Below are 20,280 nucleotides of genomic sequence, written 5' to 3' on the forward strand. Positions count from 1 at the left end.
TGCCCCAAAGAATAGGATGTCTTTCCATTTTCCTGTCTTCCACTGGTAACAGGTTCCATCCCCATATTAAAATCAGACTTAAGAGAGATGAGCACTTACTCCCTGGAGCCGTAATAGCATTTGAACATTAGAATGTTTATAATTTTTAACTGAAATGAGAGATTGCCTCCCTACAGTAATCAGTAGCAGGTATATATTTATATCTTTGCACTTGGTTGTTACTACAGACATCAGTAAAAGTATAAACCCTCTGACTCTTTGAATAGCATATGTATCTCCTGCACTCCTTATGAGAATTGCAACCAAGGACCGACAATGTGCTGCCATCCCTTGGCAGGCAAAAGGTTGGTTAGCAAGTAACATAGTACAAATGGAGTCCTGCTTGAGGAAATGTCCTGCAAAACAGCATGACATAGTGATACACATAGCTATCCCATTTTACTGCAAAGCCAGCTGCAATGCCTGGTTTGATCACTCCAAATTTGAGGCACCTGACCTTCAGGCACTCAAGCAAGGAGTACTGTCACTAGACTCCCTCTACAATTATTCAGAGTTAGACCAAAATCATTCCCTGTTCATATTCATGGTAGAGAGGCTCATAGGCTCAGTATTTCAACCGACCTAATAAATCCAGATATTCCAGAAAGTGTGTCCATGCATACATTATAAGTCCTGGTGGACTTCATCATGGAGAAGAAAAAGGGGATTCTGGTCTTGTTTGTAGCTTTTATGATTTTGAAGATAAAAATGTATTTGTCTGGGAAGCACAATGTAATTTACAATTATGCTTGGAATTTTCAAGATTTAACAGGAAAATAAAGGTTAACATTAATGAAACTAATCCTCATGGAGAAATAGCCGTTTCATTTAAATTGCTAAAAATGAATTCACCAAAAACTGAACTATGACCAGAGTTTGCTGCCTAAAAGGTACTGGTTGTTTACACTAATGTTTTTAAAGTTGATCTTGTTTGCTTGGTGTTTTATACAGGAACACTACCGCTTAGTACAGAAGCAACTATTTGGGTGCAGAGCTTTGTACTTCTGAAAAAGTTACAAGTGTAACATGTATTGATACATGGAGGACAGAATAACACTAATTTTACATTAATTATATGTAAATAAATACAGAAATATTAAAAAACACATTTAAGAGTAAATAAGGGATAAACAAGGAGACCAAACAAATTTTAATGGAAGTACTTTGTGAGAAGCTCAAGATACATTATTCATAGTTCACTGACCCCATTTTTTTTATTTGGATCACTCACATATATATACAGATATAAATTTAAAAATCCCCACTCAATCTTGTTTATGTGATATTTTATACTCAATTACTTCTTTAAAAACTGAATAAACATAATTTACAGTACCTGCACATATAGTGCAAAGCTTTAAATAAATTAAGAAGAAAAAATAAACTTCACACCTACACTGTATTGTCTCTCAGTCTAGAACACAAACACACCAGGTTGACTAAAAAAGATCATAAGGAAGATCATACCAGAAAAGCAGCAAGACTTCTTGGGGGAGAATCCCAGTCAAAGCAACTGCTAACATAACAGGCGGCAGTTATGAGTGCCATGACACAATTCTTCATCCGGATAAAGTTCCTTAACAGTAGCTGTTAAAAAGATTAAAGAATGCAAATGTCACAAACCTCCAAAACATTTCAGAAGAGACTCATGATTACTGTGATTTTTAATTTGGGTGAAGATTGAGAAAATACCAAGCTCTCTAGCCCACAAATTAGGCAAGCTAGTTTAAAATCTGAAACTTAGGAGAAACTGTTAGTTATGTCAATTGATATTTGTTGAATTTAATTCTAAATGGTACACAAATGGCTCAACATTAAAAAGCCACTTGCAAAAATTCACAAATTACTTTGTTAATTAGATTTCACAGTTTTACTGAGCTTTTCTTAACAAATTTTGGCCTTTCTTAATATATAGATGCTGCAGGACACTAACTCAAAACCATGAAAAATTACTTCTCTAGCCTAATTAAGATCATCTGCATCCTTCACATTTATTTTTTCCTTCATTTGTAACAAATTTGTCTGCTGTGATGTATTTTGAAAGCCTGCTTTTAAGTATTTGCCAAAGTAACTTTAACTGCATACTTTCAAACTACATAGACATGAGTCATAACAGCTCTAGGTTTTGATTCAGGAAAATAAATCCTCTAAAACTGCAATACACTTGACTAGAAAAAGTGAACAAACCAGTGAATGATTTGCATACTGAATAGCAGAGAAAATGATAGGTATTTAAAATTTACTCCTCCTGCCATCTGCAAAAGTCACAATGCCATTTGCTGTTATGAAAGTGGGGAGAAGAATGAATCCCAAGTAAAAGGGCTTGCTGCTTCTTTGCTGGAATAGTAGTGCAAAATGCAGCTTTAGTAACCACATTACTCCCAACAATAAGGAAAGAAATATTTCGCCTCTTGAAATGTTATTTTATGAACTACATCAAAAACTGCTAAAAAATTCATTCAGCAAATAATTTAAACTACACTCAAGTCTATAAACTTTCAGCAAAGTGAAAAACAGTTCCGAGACCTCTGCCTTCTCACTGCAAACAACAGAAATCTTGTTCCCACAGTCCAACCAAAAGCCCAGTTCTCTCCATATAAAATACATCATTTGTAGAACACAAAGAACTGAATCAAAAGCAGTTTAAGTGGAGAAAAATGTGCCTAAATATTTTTTACCAAAACATTTAAATTGCATGTAGCAAAAATTTCCAGAGAAAAAAGAAAGAAACCAGACATTTTCTACCCCCGGGACTCTCCAAAGTTATAAAGAGTTTTAGCCTACTTTCATCTTTGATAAAAACCTTACTCAATTAACTTACTTAAAATTTGGTTAAAAGAATGTTGAAAGACTCTTTACCCTGCAACAAATAGAGAACCTTCGGGTCAAGGTTAACAGCAAAAATTTATGCAAGACTTAGATTACATGCACCTGTGTGATAATCTGATATGTGTGGAACCTGATGGTTTCAACTGTGTTCTTATTCATGTATTTTATGAAAATCAAGCTAGAATTTATAGAAGAGACACAATAAACCCATGTATTTTGTTTCTGCCTTCTCCAGCCTATCATATTCTTTTGTAAACATGTAATGAAAATGTTATTCTTTACCCTCAGCAATATGATACCAGATATTTGGATGTGCACACCTGATATTAAGGATTTCGGAAGGGATTAGTGTTTCTTTACTCTTTACCTGTTTAGACAGTCTGTCTTCCTCCTCAATGTACTTCTGTTCTTTGGGCATTAAGGTTCGTATGCTCGCTTTCACCTGTGCATTAAAATTTGCATCAGCATTTCAAACTTACTTGCTCCTTACTACTAACACATGCTTCAATTTGCAAAAATTACTAAGTTTCAAAGTCATGGCTGCCAAGCCCGTAACACGTAAGTGTACGCAGAGACATGAGTTGCTGCTCTGTACATTTGCAGCAGCAGTGGTAGCAGAGCAGTGGTAGACAAAAAGAGTGGGTGTGCCAGACAGTGGCAGAAGAGTATTCTGCAGTATACATCAAGGTTTAGAGAAAATGAGGAATGACAGAAATTCTCTACACATCAGGAACAAAAGCTTTCATGAAACTGAACTCTTTAGCAGTACAAAAAAGCCAAAGTTAAGACTTACAGCATTAAAAATCACATCTATTTCAAGATAGATGACCCCCTTTGTTGGCGTGTGCCAGACAGTGGCAGAAGAGTATTCTGCAGTATACATCAAGGTTTAGAGAAAATGAGGAATGACAGAAATTCTCTACACATCAGGAACAAAAGCTTTCATGAAACTGAACTCTTTAGCAGTACAAAAAAGCCAAAGTTAAGACTTACAGCATTAAAAATCACATCTATTTCAAGATAGATGACCCCCTTTGTTGGCCCTGTCAGCTGCTTGTTTTTCAAGACGTAGGCTTTCTGTTCACCATTTTGAATCTGCAGGAAAAGGACATGACAGCCGTCTGTCTCACAGTCTCCGCTGAATAACCCCCCCCCGGTGACCCCTGACCCCCAGCTGCTGAAACTGACAGAGAACCCAAAACAACTGTGGCAAGTCTGACAAGTACCTGTTCATTACCAGGATCGAGTCTGTCAGGAAAAATTAACTATCATGGGATTCAACATGGCCGTGAATAGAGTATGTTAAAATTTTAGTGTTCTTATTACAGACCTTGGTTGAGAAATGACAGACACAGAGCTGCAAATCTTTTTTTTTTTTTCTCTTTTTGCCCCCCTTCAGCAAGAAAAAATTCAGAGTGGAATGTCAGGGGCAAAAAACATAAAGTGAATGAAACTTACAGACAGCAATGGTATAGCAACTTTGCCTAGAAAGTCAGCACTTCGATCGCGGTCTTCGTCGTAAACTGTCACTTCAAGAACTGAGTGGATATCCTTTATATTGCTACAAAGGGAGAAGCACACACAGAAAAAAGAAGTCACCTACACCAGCAGGTACCAAGGACAAAAGTTGAAAAGGTTAGCACAGATACCCATCTATTTTTCCAAGCAATGGAGGACCTAAGTAAATGAGGCATCCCTGACTATAACCAAAATGCTTTGAAAGGGCTGCAGTGATTGCTCATTCTCTCTCTCTCTCTCTCTCTCTATCTCTCTCTCTTCTTCTCTATTTGCCTCACGGCTGTTCTGCTCTCAAGCAGAAATTTTCTGAAGAATGTTGCTTTAAACCTCCTACCTGGGGTTTGCACTGCATGATCTGCAAGGAGCAGCACTAGGGGCATTTATAGCCACCAGAAGGAGGACTGAGAGCTTTAAAAGGCTATCCCTTAAACACTGCTACCATTGTGGCAATTCTTACTGCAAATACTGTAAAATCTGTAGGTTTGTAAATGGAAATAATTTTGAGTTGCAAGACAATAACCTTGCATGGAGAACAAGATCTTTAATTCTGAAATCTTTGCTTAATTAAAAATATACAACAGTTATTATAACAAATAAAGAACAAGCAATGTGGAACAACACATTTCTCAACTACTACTGAGGCAGAAAAGCCTGCAAGCTATTAAACATTCCACAGCCATGCACAAGCAATATCATTGTAAATTGTAAAGTCTCCAGTGAAAAATCCAAATTCCTTATTTGGAGAAAAAGAACTATTTGAGAGAACTCATCTTTGATCAAATGGCTGATCCCGGAAATATGAATTTAAGCAATGCAGTTTAACTTCAGTAAAATATACACCTCCAGATTAGCAATTGCTAGCCCAAAAATTAATTAACAAATCTGAGGATAAATAAAATACTCAATGCAAATATACATCAAAGAAAGGCCTTGAAGCCCTTTAGATGTTTTCTATTTGATTCCTGATTAGTCTTTTGTCCTCTACAAATGCAGGCAAATCCTTATGCAGAGAACACTGTCGAGCAGAAGACGATGATGACTGGTTATTGGCTGTATTAGTATATAATTAAAAAGAAATAAATGAAGAATTTAGCATGGTTTTGCAGACACAGAAATGAGAAGTACAATAATAAGCTATTGAAAAGTACAACTATTATGAGACTTTTTCTTTTGTTCTGAGTTCATTCCTGAGAGCTCACTGCTGTGGATGCCAAATAAATGAATGACAAATTTAGAGGTTAAAAAAACCCCCAAAATTAAAATCAGACTGAGTTTTGAGATCACAGGCAAAATATAGCATTTTTGTTTACAATGAAGTGAAGTAAGTGTACACAAAGCTAAAGCTTCTACTAGTTCTGCAGCAGCAAGACCTGCAGTGATCAGTTTTTTCTACTTATTGCTGTCACATTGGAGTCAGATGCAGAGAAGAAGGGAGGACAAGGCTGCAACTGAGCACAGCAAGCAACAAGGACATTTGTTTTTTGGTTTGTGGTTGTGGAAGACATCTATTTTGTGAAAGTCTTTTACTGGCTTCAAAATAACAGATAAAAAACGCCAATCACATCACTTTGTGATGAACTAAATGTTTCAGACTGCATTTTATCCAACTGCTGCATTGTACTAGTATGATACTAGATGGTATTGTGAGATGTGCAGTTGGTAAATGAAAAGAAGTGAAAAGTATTTGATCGTAATTCAGAGAATTATGAAGGCATTTAGAATATCTACCTTTATATAGTCATTGAATGTTTTTTAAAGTTAGCAACCACATTTTAATGAAGGTTCTAATCACAATATTTTTTTCTCTCACTCAAAACCTCAGGGTCAAATACAACACACAGGATTTGGGCCTTGAAACTCTCACTGAACCTGGCAGGAGTCTGGAATGCTTAACGTTTCTCATACCTGGTTTCCAACAAACAGACCTGGCTTTTTAACCTTTAAAATGACACCTGTTCTCTCATCTTTTTTCATGTTTTTAATCCTCACAAAAATATTCAGATATTTAGTTTAGAAATATCATTATGTGATCACTATTTTTTTTCAGAATTGCCAGCAAGTATCTTTTATTCCTTTCCAAGACCCTCCCCCCTCAAAAAAACGTCCTGCCTCCTCCCCCACTCCAAACACCTGCTGCCTTCCCCTCATCCCCCACCCCAAATCCAAACACCTACAATGTGAAGATTTTGTTCCATTCTGGATTGAGGTTCTTGTAAACAGTATGTGTCAGCAGTCTGTCATTGTTCAATTCAAGTACACAAAATGGGTCACTTTTTCCTATAAGAAAAAATTTGGAACGAAATTTATGAACTAAGCAAACACACAATGAGCAAGGTTTAAATAACAAGTATTTGTTTTCTTTTTCTCTTTTCCTAAGCTGCACTGTAATTCCCTCAAGAATTAATTCAAGGAAGTCCTATGGGGTGCATTATATTCAAGATATTCATAATAGGCTGCTCATCTCCGTAATCTATTAACACTCTTTGAAAAAAAACCCATGTTTTTGTCTTAAAAAGAAAAAAAGAAAAAAGATCACTATACAGACTTTTCTGCTGAAAAACCAGCATGTTCTTAAAGGGTGCTAAGAACCCTTCTGAGACAGCTAAGAGAACTTTACTTTAATGGTGCCAATCCTCCATTGACTGTAATGATAACATAATTAGAGCATTTTGATATGAAGGAAATGTATTCTTCCATATTATTTGTAATAACTTAGCACCTATGAGACTTATCCAAAGATTATTATGCCCTACATGTTTTACACTGTAAAATTCCTCTCCCCAAAATCAAAAAGCCTTAAAGAGAGTCTCATATAAAAGCCTAACACCAGAGAAAGTGGCAAGAGCAATTAAACAATGAGATGATATCAGCTGGAATGATGGGCTGTAGTCTCAGCACAGCAGAAGGTCAAACATGGTTGTGATTTTTGTATACATTAAAGCACAATGAAGTAGCTTTGCATATATTTACAAGAAGGTCCCACAGCATGAAATCCATCACAGGAAAAAGTATGAAGATGCTGCTTTGAAAATGTAATATGTAGATAATGGAAGCTGGATAATGGAAACGGAGGTTGATTTTTCTTTTTTATCTAAAGAAAAGGAATAGGGAAAGCAAGTGTGTGTGTGTGTGCATGTGTGTCCTTAAATGTGAAATAAACAGCTTATAGCACAGGACTGCAGGTGAGCAGTGCTTAGATAACAAGCAAAGAGCAAGAAAAATCATCCTGACTGCAAGTTTAGGGGGTAAAACATGAAACTTACACTAAGCTTTTTCAAGGTTTGTTTTTGGAAAGGATAAAAAGAAAAGTAGAAACCTGAATCTGATGCTTAACAAAAGCTTGGCTGTGTAAAACAGAAGGTCTCCAAATAGGGAGGAAGCAAAAGAAGACAAGATTGATATCTCCAGGGTTTCAGGGCAATCCTGAAATTTCCTGGAAGGGTAAAAAGGTGGTGTGAGGTAGACCTGAGGAACAGCTATGATGAAAAGACTTGTAATGAAAACATAAGGAGCATGGTGGGAAGACAGCTGCAATAAAGGGGCAACAAAGGAAAGAAATCACATTGTGGAGTAAATTCTTTAACCCATATTTCAAATTATGACAGTAATGACAACTGCTATAAATGCTGGCCAAAACAGAGTGATGCTATACTTCATACCTATTTTTATTTTCTCCAGTAACTGAGGGAAGCAAACTTTGCCTTTGGCACAGAATACAAGTGTACACATTATTTTCATGTAAAAATACAAATACATAAGTAGAAAGTTGAAGAATAAATTGCTGCTCCCTGAACCCAAGGGAACTTTGTCTGATGGAAATTAACAACTGATTTGCATACTACAGCATAGTAGTCCTGTTTCTGTACTTTGGGCAGCAATGTGTTTGAAAGGTATTGAATATTGGCATTGGCCTTCCACAATCAAACTGAGCACACTGAGCAACTGTATTTCACAATGTCTTCAATAACTCTGTAATACTTTGTCATGCATTACAAGAAGCTATAAATTGAATAGCTACATTAATGGGGCTACATTAATGATATTAGGGAGGCACATAATTTGTTTCTTACCTTACACATGTGGCAAAGAAAGCAATACTTAGACAAAGCTGTCCAGGGATCCCATCTCCCAAAGTGCAGTATTGATTCTGACTACATCAGAGGTTAATGTGTATATTATTAACTTGTATGATAAAGAATAATTATTTTAAACACATTGTGAATTACAGTTAATTGATGTTTACCTTCTCTAGCAAACAATATACTGATGAATGTTTTCCATTATCTTGAAAAATTATACAATTCATTAGTCAGCAGAGATGGATATATCACACCTCTCAATGTTCTCCTACTTCACAAGGCTAAAAGGTGGTAGGAAACTTAAACAATTTATATTGAGTTCTTTAGGTTTCAGTATTTGAAAAAGAAACACCCAGAAGATACTTAACATAAAAAGGCAGTGCTGGCACAGCAGGTAAGCTAGTTTATCTCATTTTTAAAGTATTATCAATCATTCTTGCTTATGGTGGTACAATGTGAGTTGAGCTTAGTAATCAATAATAGACACAAGAAAATGCACCGCAGCATATACAAGCCATCTTCTCTAAGCAATGAGAAGGTATTTACTACGTTTATTTATTTTCTGCACCTGTTGGCATGTGCCTTTACAATGACTCTCCTTATAGATTTATATAGATACCAATCAATTCAGGAAAGCTAAATAACACATAACATACATCACAGAGCTCCTCAATCAAGCTAAAGACAAATGGTTTTCAGAAATGAAAAAATCCCTCACTCACAGTCAACATTTAATGCCTCCTCCCCTCTATCATTCGAAAGCAGTTCAAATTTGATAAAATGCAATATTGTGAAACAGTTCAAGGGAAGGTCCAAATATCATGGCTAAAGAGAAGCTTCCCAGCTCTGAAAATCTCTGCTAAGGAATACTGGATTTACCATATAAGAAGGAATGAAGTTCCCATATGCAAATCCCTCCATCACTGCTTATTGGCACTTCTTCCGTATGCTAAAACACTTGTAACCAAGCTGGGTATTTGAAATACAACATTCATCTCAAATTCAACTACTAAAGTACTGCTTTTTCACAAGAGACGCCAATGGCATGTGACCAATTCAGATGCAAGGATCTTTTGTTTGTATCATTATGAACTTTACCTGAATGCTAGAGCTGTAACTGGAATATAAAGCAATTCGTATTTCTGGACAAGTTATATAGATCTGTTCTTCAATGGTCCCTGAGGCTGAAATCATCTAATATACATTTTTGATTCTTGGCAGACTGTTTTCCTAGCAAAAAATTCATTTTAGGGCATAGCAGTTCTTCCAAAGAGGGACTTCAACCTAACTGCACTTTTGCACTCACTTCCTAGCTTTACTTGTATAGAAAGTAGAGTTGTCTCTGATGAAAAGCTATGAAATCTTAAATTTGCATTTCTTGCTTGCCACGTTTAGTACAAGTTCTACTATGATATCCTTTTATTAGAAAACTCCATTAAATACATGCTTTTGTCTCCAGAAAACTGCATGTCATCTGCATATTTTTTCAGCTAATATTGTAAAAAAGGAGACTTTAGTAAACAAATATACAGAAACATCCATATTTTAAGCAGTAAGATGATTCTCTAGTTTCGAGAGGAGGAAAATACTTGTGTACAATAATAAACATCATGCTTTTCTGCATTCAATCATTGAAATTTCAGCCTGTAGGAAAGAAAATGAAAAATCAGAAAGATGATCAATCTCTGTAGAATGACTCTTTCTTTCTTAGGGCTGCCATGAAGTCTTACTAGGAACTACTATTGACGTAATTGCTCTTCAGAGTAGATGCAAGTGAAGAAGCATATGGTAAACCTACCTGTCCCCTGAAAAACTTACTGTGCTTTCTAAGTATAAACTCACAAGGGACAGCAGATAGCACTGGGCTAGATACCAATGAACCCTGCACAGATACTTCTACCATGACTATAGAAAACTTACATTGCTTCAGTACAGGGACACAAATACTCTCCTACTTCGGCCTTTTCAAACAATTCTCAAAAAAAGGAGCCAGGCTAAACATAGACTGGCACTTAACATTTATCTGCCACTGATCAGTTCATAAAGTTATATAAACAGATAGAAAGTCAACTTCAGCATTAGCTAAACCAAGAACCAATTTTAAGTAAACTGCTAAATTTACTCTAAACTAAATATTACATGAACTTTTGCATTATTGAAACTACATTATCAAAACTGAACTGGAATCACAAAGACTACTAAAAATGTCTTGGACAGTAAAAAAAAACTTAATAAGAGATTTCAATCCCATTTCTTCTTTTAACAGTCAAGTTCACAAAGTTCAACCAACTTGACTATGGTTATGAAAGCTAGAATATTGTTTGAATATTTCATAGGCTATTACGGTTCTCTCCTACCTCTAGCCATGCCTATCCATTAGGGACCCAAGTCCCCACAGCAAAAATGGCCTTTATTTTTTGGGAAGATAAGACAGCCAGATTCTGGAGAGCAGACTGGGCATGACTGAGGGGGCAGTGCGACTTATGCAGATGCTAATGTCGCTAATGTTCCAAGCTCCCTGCCAGCCAGCTGCTTGCATCAGAGCAATCAGTCTGACCTTTGGCTAGGAGAAGGAATGGCTCACTAGCATGAGAAGCTGCCTTATCTAATGGATTAAATACAGGACCCAAGCCAAATGCCAGCTTTGACAAGGACTTGCTCTGTTGGCCTTAGCCAAGTCAGTTAACCTTTCTTAGTTTTCCATCTTTAAAGTGGAAATTATAATTTAGTTCTAACCGTGCTGCTGCAAACATGTTGTGACAGACTGATATCATGAATGCTTGAGGTATCTCACACGACCATTCAGTGTAGTGTCATAATTGAGTTAAAGTCATCTCCACTGAATATTTCTAGGAAAAAAAATAACCACAAATCATTCTTTCACTGTAAATTTAACTGTAAATGCTATGGTTAAGATAAAAAAATCTTTTAATAAAATATCTTTTAAAAATACTATTTAAATCCTAATTTTGTCATTACTGTCCTAGAACAGGTACTTAATAAAACAGTAGTTTTGCAGAACATGATATTGGACCAAAGTCTTCAGGTGACCTATATGATACGACCTTGTGAGATTTTATCGACTGCAGACTACTGCCCATCTACTACATTTCTGTACTTTGTGGAGATGATTCAAGTGTATATTGAAATCTAGTTGTACTAATTGACAGAGCAAATTACTTTTGGTACCATATTTCCAAAGGGACTCTGAATTTATTCCTTCAATTTTACATGCAAGGGCTTCCATACCTTTGTGAATTTAATGTTTGTGTACATCAGTGTGACATTTCCTAGCATTTGAAGAACAATTTCAAAGACCATTTTTTGCACATGTGATGTTAGTACAGTTTAAGTAGAAGAGATTTTAGAAAAGTAATTTATATTCTGCACTATTACCCATGTCGGTGTCTTCATCCTACTTTCAAGTACTTTAATCAAAATTTTAACATGGAATTTTCTTAGAAGAGAGGTTGAATTCCAGACATAAAACTGAAAAAAATAAGAAGAAAACAAAAATCTGCCTCATTTTGTATGCTTGGTTTCTGTTCTTTAGAGGAGAAGCCTGAAAAGCTTTTCGCTGCAAACCTAAACATCACTGAGCTCTTTAGTAAAATCTGTCTGATACACCAGGTTCTGAAATCACAGTACTCAGAAAAAGACGCAGACAATTGATTTATAATGAGGTCAGAAATACAAATAAATTTACTTCTAATGAGGACTGGAGACACAGTAATCAAAGTGTTAAAAATTCATTTCATGCACATCTCATTTGCCTCTTAGCTGATATTTATCACATAGTTCTGTGAGAAAGTGGAGGCCTAAGATGCTCCAGATAAATGTCTCAATTAATTGTACAGAGGTAGCCCTCTTTGAGCTGAACCAGAGCTGTGAGCTCTTTATTAAAAGCACTATTCTGTAGCCTGTAACCTTGTTCCTTGACTCCTCTCTAGTTTCCAATTTAAACAAGTCCCCATGCGGCCCACTCTAAAGGGCTTTGTCTCCCTGTCATTGTTATGAGAGCCGAGGCATCCTGGAAGTGTGAAATCAGACCTCATGAGCTGAACGGTTCCCCAGGGAACGCCAGACTGTGCAGAAGGTCAAAGTCATGGGCTGGACCATCTGAAAGCGTCTGATCGCCGGTCTGTGACACAGCAAGAGGGGTGGGGGCAGGGGGTGAGGGGAGCCAGGGGGCTAGAATTGAACACATCTTAATTAAAGCCCAAATACAGCAAAACAAACTATTTTCTAGGCAGGCCGTCTTACGGAGCTTGGGTTTTGCTCTGCTAATGAATCTGAGTTGCTGACTGTTATTCCGCAAGAAAATAGCACTTTTGCTGAAACTGATCAAACTGTGGCACATCTTTTCCCACCCTACTTGCTTCTCATCAGTCATAAGGCAGAGATTTTGAATTTTATTTCATGACACAAAGAAAAGGAGGTATGTGTCTGCCACAGTAAAAGAGACACAGGCACTGCCTGCAAAGCCAGCAGCCTTCCAGTACAACCCACCTATGCCTGACCCCGCTGCTACAGAAGGAATATACTTACCTGATTATTGCCTAAACTGGCACGATGTCACAGTGGAGGGTCTACTACTTTCCAAATTTCAGATGGGTTAGGTGAAAACTGTATGTATTAATGTCAGAAGTCAACTGTCATGATGAGTCCATTATGCTTTAGGTTTTACTGTACCATCCAAATATTTCTTCATTTCAAAGAATCTCACTGTAAGCACAGATCATAATCTGCAAGGGCTCCACAAGCAACCAAACCCTTGAGAAGGTTTGCCAGAGCAACCACAAGTGAGAAAAGACATGGCAAAACAGGAAAATATGACTCCTTGTAGCTGAGGATTTAGGGAAAAAACAGTGATGCATTGAATAGAAGATTGAATAGAACCTTTCTTCTCAGAAAAATGAGGAATAAGTAAATGCCATGCTCAATGCCTTTCCATATGTTAGATTACAGTTTTAAAAATCATATTAAAAAATAGGCAATTTCCTGGAAGGTGTATGTGCTATGAACACAGTTTCCAACAGAACATAATTTTGCATTGGTGGAATCCCTGTGTTTTTACCATGGAAAGACACTGTTTTTAATCGGGGAAATCCTCACAGACTCAGCAATTCTTCGACATGCCCTGGTGCATCAAGGTGACCTTTCGAGCATCAGTGGGAACCTCTCAACCCCTCAGTGGTCCTTCCTTTCCTAGACCTCCTTGTAAGCGGAATGAGTGCCTGAGTCACCTGAACAAAGTCACTTGAACAAAGTCTGACTTCATTCTTTCCTGGCGTATATTTAATACCCAGGTATGGCATGCTCCAGCAGCACCCCATTTCAAAACTGGTAGTGCACACTTGCATCCCTGCCCATAACTTAATTGAAATTTCAGCACTCCCTGGCACCTTATTCAATGCATGTGTATGTGAGGTGGGTTGTACACTAAGGCCTGAATCACTACCCTTAATCATCTCTTTTTTAAAAAAAATCTGCATTAACCTTAAAGATTTGACACGCATCATCCAACACTAGGCTATTGAAACGGGAGAGAAAAAACTGCCCTTGACTATCAACAGTTTATTAAGGGCTTAACTGAAGTGACCTACTGTAGTAGCATTCAGCTGAACAAGGCTATGAGCTTTCTGTGGAAAGGAGAAGAATTGAGCGTTTAATTAAAAGGTAATTTGTGCTTTTTACTCATTCATTCAACAGGAGTCTCAATTGCTCTTTATTCTCTCAGAGTTAATACAATATTACAATGCTGCTCAATGAATGTATGGTAACAAAAGAAAAATTTCGCATTTTGAAAGGGGAAAAGAAATCCTTGCAACAGCAGTAAGATTGATGACTACTTAAAAGATTACAGAAATCTTTTTCTGTCTATGCTTATGCTTAATGATGGAATATTAAGGATTTTAAATATCCACTCAGCCCAAACTATTAAATTTTGATTTATTACTTCACATGACAAGATTCCTGGAAGTGAAATGGGATATGTTCAGCAGACAGGAAGCAGAGCAAACCACACAGACATTATACAGGTGTTCTGACTACATTTCAGACTCAGGCACAAAAGATTAACTCTGAAAAAGCAACACAGTAAGAACAGTGAAGTAGTCCTTAGCTTTTACTCACAGAAGCAATCCTTAGTGGTGTAAGTAACAACACCGATGACAGCACTCTCTGCACCGACTAATAAGTATTGTTTAGTTGAATAAAGGCGGTTGGTCAAGTTTTTACACAATTTTAGCAAATGTGATTTATCTACAATCACCAAATAGCTACTTTATTTCTCAATATTATTATTCAAGGTTTAACTTTAAACGAAAGATCTGTACATACCCACAAGCTCCTAAAAATAGCTATAAATTACTACAATTGCTAATAAACCCCGTTTGTCCTCTTTTCAAAATACCAGGTACTTTTGTCCAAAATATACAATGATTTCTGTCATGTCTGGAATGCACAGCCATCTTAGAAAATGTATCTGCTGTATAATACCTTTTCTTATTAACAGACAGAGTATACAGGACACGGGAAAATATCAAGTGTCCTTCCCCATCTTCCTGACTGCTGACATAAATGCAACATCTGTAAATTTTTGTAGCTCTGTACATCTTTAATTGAATCAAATGTATTTCCAATAAATTTGTTCAACCAGCACAAATAACATGTTGATTTGGAAAAGTTGAAGACTGAACAAGGAGGTCAGGTACTGAATTATCCCATTTGCCCCTGAATAACTTAATCTCTCTCTCTGTTCAGACCACATTGGATTATAAGGTCAATGCAGAGTGAGAAATCTTTAGAAGCCTTTCTCCAACCTCTCCGAAAATAGAAGCTGCTATTTTGTGTGCCACGAACTGGATGAGCAGTTTCAGCAATAAAATGTTTGCACTGTTACTGTATCTGAAATATTGGTAGTCACACTAATTATAAAAAAAACTATGAAAAAGTGAATAGGTTGCTACATAGCTATATCTGCTCCTGTAACAGAACATTTATATTGTAACTGCAGTTAAACCAGGTAAGTCTAGTTTCCTTTTATTTCTTTTTTCTTTCTTCTTTTTCTTTATTTTTTTTTTAAAGCAGAGATGGCTATTTTTGGACACAGACGGAGCTCATTTTGCTCCATTCAACTTGTGCAGTATGAAGGTGACTGTACTTAGAGGAGATAACTTGGATATTTCTGGAGAAATATGGTCATTATGGCTGAAATACCTTTTCTTTATTTTGAAAAGCAAAATGTCAAATTAACCATTCAGCTTGTGTCATGTAAAGTAGAAAATAAATAAATACATAAATCCCTATTTCCCTTCTTAAAAAAATAAGCAGTAGCTACCACAAACTGCATTTATTTGAAATGTCTGAAACTGACAGCAGCTTTGCTAAATATCTGACAGATATCAACTGGTTCTTTTGGCAACAACTTAGAAGTTGTATCTAAGTCTAGCACCTTTCATTTGCCTTGTCCCTTGTAATTCAGCTTAAATGTTGATAATTTTGTATAGTTTCATCTACTGAAAGGAAATAAGATATTTCTATGTAATTTTTACAGGACCTCTGATGGAGAAAAATGTATATTTCAACTTCTGTTTTAAACACTTTTAACCACTTCTTAAAAGGCCCAATCTCACTACAGTATTTACTGTCACAGAAACTAAATGAATCCTTGCCTGTGACATCAGCTGCCATCAATGCTTCTGCCCTGATGACCTTCACCTGAAGAAATCCCACATCATTGATGTTATGGAACATCATCATTGGACTCTAAAAAATAATAAAAAGAAAAATAATTCTGGATTGCAAAAAAGACAAATCAAAAGCAATAATAATAATCTCCTCCCTAGCCCAGATATAAATTACGGTAATTCTGTCGACATACTCAGATTTTTAAATGTCATTCTCTGAAGAATGTGCAGTTGTCAGCATTTCTTTCCATATTTTTCAACCTTAACTTATCGATTAAAGTTACAAAGGAAAAATTAGAATATGAATTATTAAATATAACACTAATTCTAGTGAATTAATACCCTAATAGCACATGTACTTCAAAATTTGAAATTATAGAAGTGCATTAACAAAATTAATACAAACAATGAAGCAATCCTTTTCCCTGAATTATTTTTGAGATCTATGTTTATATTTTCCATTTGATGTCTCCAGTAATACCTTGAACAGTGACTTTGGGCCAATATAGTTTTTGTTGTAGTTGACTTTGATATGCACGTTTGCATATAGCATACATGCCTAGAAAAGCTTGCAAATAAATCAAAAGAGGATAACAACTTAATAATTTTCATAATAATTACATGCAAAAAGGATTTTAAAAGGAATTATAAAATGTTTCCAATTCCATGGCAGAAACCTCTTACCATAAACCTATACATTTTTAGCACAAATTTCCTCAATATCTACAAACATTAAAAATAGGAAAAAAATCCTTAAGAGTAAACTAACACATTTATTCATCCAACATGGATTTAGAAAGTCGATTGACAAGTGTGTTCTGTTGCTGCTCTTTTTCAAGTAACTAAAACTAATAAACTGGGTGTAAAGCAGTAATTAAGTGTGACATGCCAGAACTCTCAGTCTCTAATTCTGAATACAATTTAAAATTTGCAGAGTTTCAAATGATAGGACATTGAATGCAACTTTAAATCTGAAATCAATTAATAACTAACCTGGCTTTATCATTCAGTTTTTATATAACCTAGAGCAGGAACTTCAAAAGAGAAGAATAAAGTTGGATTTGTAAATCCATTTAATATCATATATATGTGGCCTAATATTCGATTGTTTTTTGCACTGGTCATACATACTAGCACATACCATTATTTTGAAGTATTTTAAAATCTGGACTAATGCATTTAATGCTGGTGGTCTTTTCTAAAATTTTAATGTAGTGAAACCTTTTCCACTGCCTATGACAATGTCCAGACTTCTACAAAAAGTAAACATACAACAAAACACCATATCAACAATTCTTTAATTTATTATATAGATAAAATAGACTGCTATGGAAAACCAGAATAAATAACATCACTGGATCTAAAACCACAGTGGCTACTTAAGCAAAACATTAAATGTCAGCTTGCAAAAACACTATGTTTATGCATCACTAACCTATTAAGATGTTAGACATCTTATGCATCCCGGTCTTTTTATTAATAAGACAGTTCTAAGAGTTAAATCACACTGATACTAATTTCACAAGCCCCAACTGACCATTTACTCTTTACAGTGAAAGTACAACCATGCTATACTGAACCGAGAAATCTCGTTACATGTAGAAACCCACATGCTACATACTTACAAATACACGCCTGCATGCTATCTCAGGATAATGGTCACTAATTTTTTACGATTTTAATAAGTTAATCCTCTTAAACATGTGTTCAAAATACTGATGGTCAACTTTAATCAGTACACACTCAATCCCTCGCTTATGTGCTTACAAGCTAAGGGTGGCAGAGATGGTGTTACAGATAGCAGTACTTTAATTCAAAAGCTTCTTGGCACCATCCCTCATTTATTATAATAATGATCAGGGTTTGGAAGCTTCATACCATACTGGTACCACAACAGAGATAATTCTGTTCTTATACCATGATGAAAGCGAAAGGATTTACAAAACCGTTTTCACATTCTACCCAAGTTTCCCAATGACCAAAACAAACACCAAGCTAAAACAAAACACAGAGTAAGACAAGTGACTGCCTCCCCTTCCTATGATGCCATACAGTCCCCTTTTTCCAAATTTCATCTTGGTAAGCTCACTCTTCAAAAAGCCCCAGTGCAGTATTTCACTTTGCCACCTCTGTTAGAATCCTGCAGAATAATTATTTTTGAACTTTTAATTCCAGCAAGTCAGATGGCTTAGATTCATTTAGTGCACATCCTGATATGGAGACTGCTGAAAATGTCTACAACGCCACAGCAGAGGCTCTGGATGAAGCAAATTATGTTAATGCATTACTTTAAATATGTAACTTTAAGTAATCATATGCTCTGTGTTATCAGACAATATTGTCTCTTATTTGTGATTATTGTTGAAGATCTCAAAATCTGCATTATTCCTGAAGCCTGAAATTTTCAGAGCAGAGGAATCCATGATTTGCTGGGAATCTTTTCAGCCCTCAATAGATGGGAAAAGATGGAAATGCTCTGGAGATGAGTCCTCTTTATTTTTTTAATGAAAGGCTGTATAATATATTTTCTGTATGGCTGTAGCAGCTGTCAGGGAGAGCATCTCAGTTCAGCTCTATTATGGGAGAAGCAATACCCCATCCTATAGTACCGAGATACACTGAGGGGCCAGTACTGATTGACAGCTTGTCACCATGACGTCTTATTCCATCTCTGTTATGGAGAAAATTAATGTCACACCACCAGCCTTATGACTCGCTGTCATCTTAGAACTGCTCACCTTTTATCAATGCTCTAAATAACATTTCAAGCCCATCGTCTCACAGTGGACAATCTGGTCAAGGGACATTAAATCGGATGACTGTGAAATGTCATAATAAAAATGGAATGCTAACAACTTCTCTAAACTAGCTCTTCTGGTTTTTAAACTGTGACAAGGAGGACCATGGGTTCAGCACACCCATTCTGAAAAGGTCATACAATCTCTCTTGGTCTGTACCCATTAATGCACCCCCCTCCTCACCCCAAAAGGAACGAATCTTTTCAGACAATTGTGGTAAAATAATGGTTCAAACAGTAATGCCCGTTTAATTTGTAAGGCTCTGATGTTCAGCTACAAATGGTTAAATGACAGTAATAGAGTCATTTTCCAAGGCTATTTGATGTGATGGCAAGGTCAGCTCATTAACTGTTTTTGGATGCAGAAAGGGTACAAAATACATTTCTCGAATGGAAGCTAGATTTTTTAAAAGAGGATAAAAAATAAATTCCTAAATACAGACACTCAATGGTGAACTGTACATCTTGCTAAATTGCATATGTCGTTTTTGTTCTGAAGGGGAGATATGAATACCAACGACAAACTGAGTATCAGCAAAAATAAACTACTTCAATTACGTGGCAATTTCTTTCTTCTGCTGATTATTTTAATAAAACCAGTAGATGTTATCAAAAAGCTAGGTAGATACCACAATTGTCAAAAACACATGAGAAATTCACACCTCTGCAATATTCCTAAAATATAAATGTTTCCAAATGCATACAGCAATGCATATACAGGAAAAGACATGCACCATGGATATGCAAGAAGCAGGAATAAAAAAGTCAATCTTATGCCACATAATTATGCTTTACACTGGGGACAAAAAAAGTGAGAATTTAGTTAAACTGATTAATAGTACGCATTCGTAACATGTTCCTATACTCCTACTGAAATAATCAAAACCATCAGTATCACTTGTCTGCCATACAATAATCCACCACAATATGGTATTGCTGCTCTTGGTAGCAAGAACTATGTCACCTCAAAAACATATCCATCAGACATCTATTCTATTTATAGAGATCTGTTCTGACAACCACAGAGTGTACTGATGGATTCCAAAGTGTGCAATAACTGTCTTAATTGTAATTATTTTTTAAAGGAGATGCACAATACCTTAGCTTTCAGTTCGTTCAGGAATATTATATTCAGCCTCACTAAGTCACCTCTATTAAACTGTGTTTATGATAACACCACTGGTGTATGAGTTGTACAAGCATTAGCAGACAGCTGATTCATTGCAGATAGCCAGAATAAATTTGCTGAAGCGCACATCCTGCTAATCTGTTTGAATAATATTGTATAGCATTGGTACTAGCACTTCATGTTATCTGCACAGCCTGA

General features: G+C 36.0%; 1 protein-coding gene across 1 annotated transcript in view; it reads right to left on the reverse strand.

Moving 5' to 3' along the window:
* Positions 1–1,500: 1,500 nt before the first annotated feature.
* Positions 1,501–20,280, reverse strand: part of MCTP1 (multiple C2 domains, transmembrane 1) — a gene marked incomplete at its 5' end in the record, with an annotated part of 57,072 nt that continues 38,292 nt past the window's right edge. The window contains 6 exons of the mRNA XM_009081464.1: positions 1,501–1,626; positions 3,236–3,310; positions 3,862–3,963; positions 4,327–4,429; positions 6,561–6,663; positions 16,142–16,235. Of these exons, the coding sequence (XP_009079712.1) occupies positions 1,501–1,626; positions 3,236–3,310; positions 3,862–3,963; positions 4,327–4,429; positions 6,561–6,663; positions 16,142–16,235 (603 nt within the window). The remainder of the gene's footprint in view (positions 1,627–3,235; positions 3,311–3,861; positions 3,964–4,326; positions 4,430–6,560; positions 6,664–16,141; positions 16,236–20,280) is intronic.

Source organism: Acanthisitta chloris, unplaced genomic scaffold, assembly GCF_000695815.1.
Source record: "Acanthisitta chloris isolate BGI_N310 unplaced genomic scaffold, ASM69581v1 scaffold3259, whole genome shotgun sequence".
NCBI lineage: Eukaryota > Metazoa > Chordata > Aves > Passeriformes > Acanthisittidae > Acanthisitta > Acanthisitta chloris.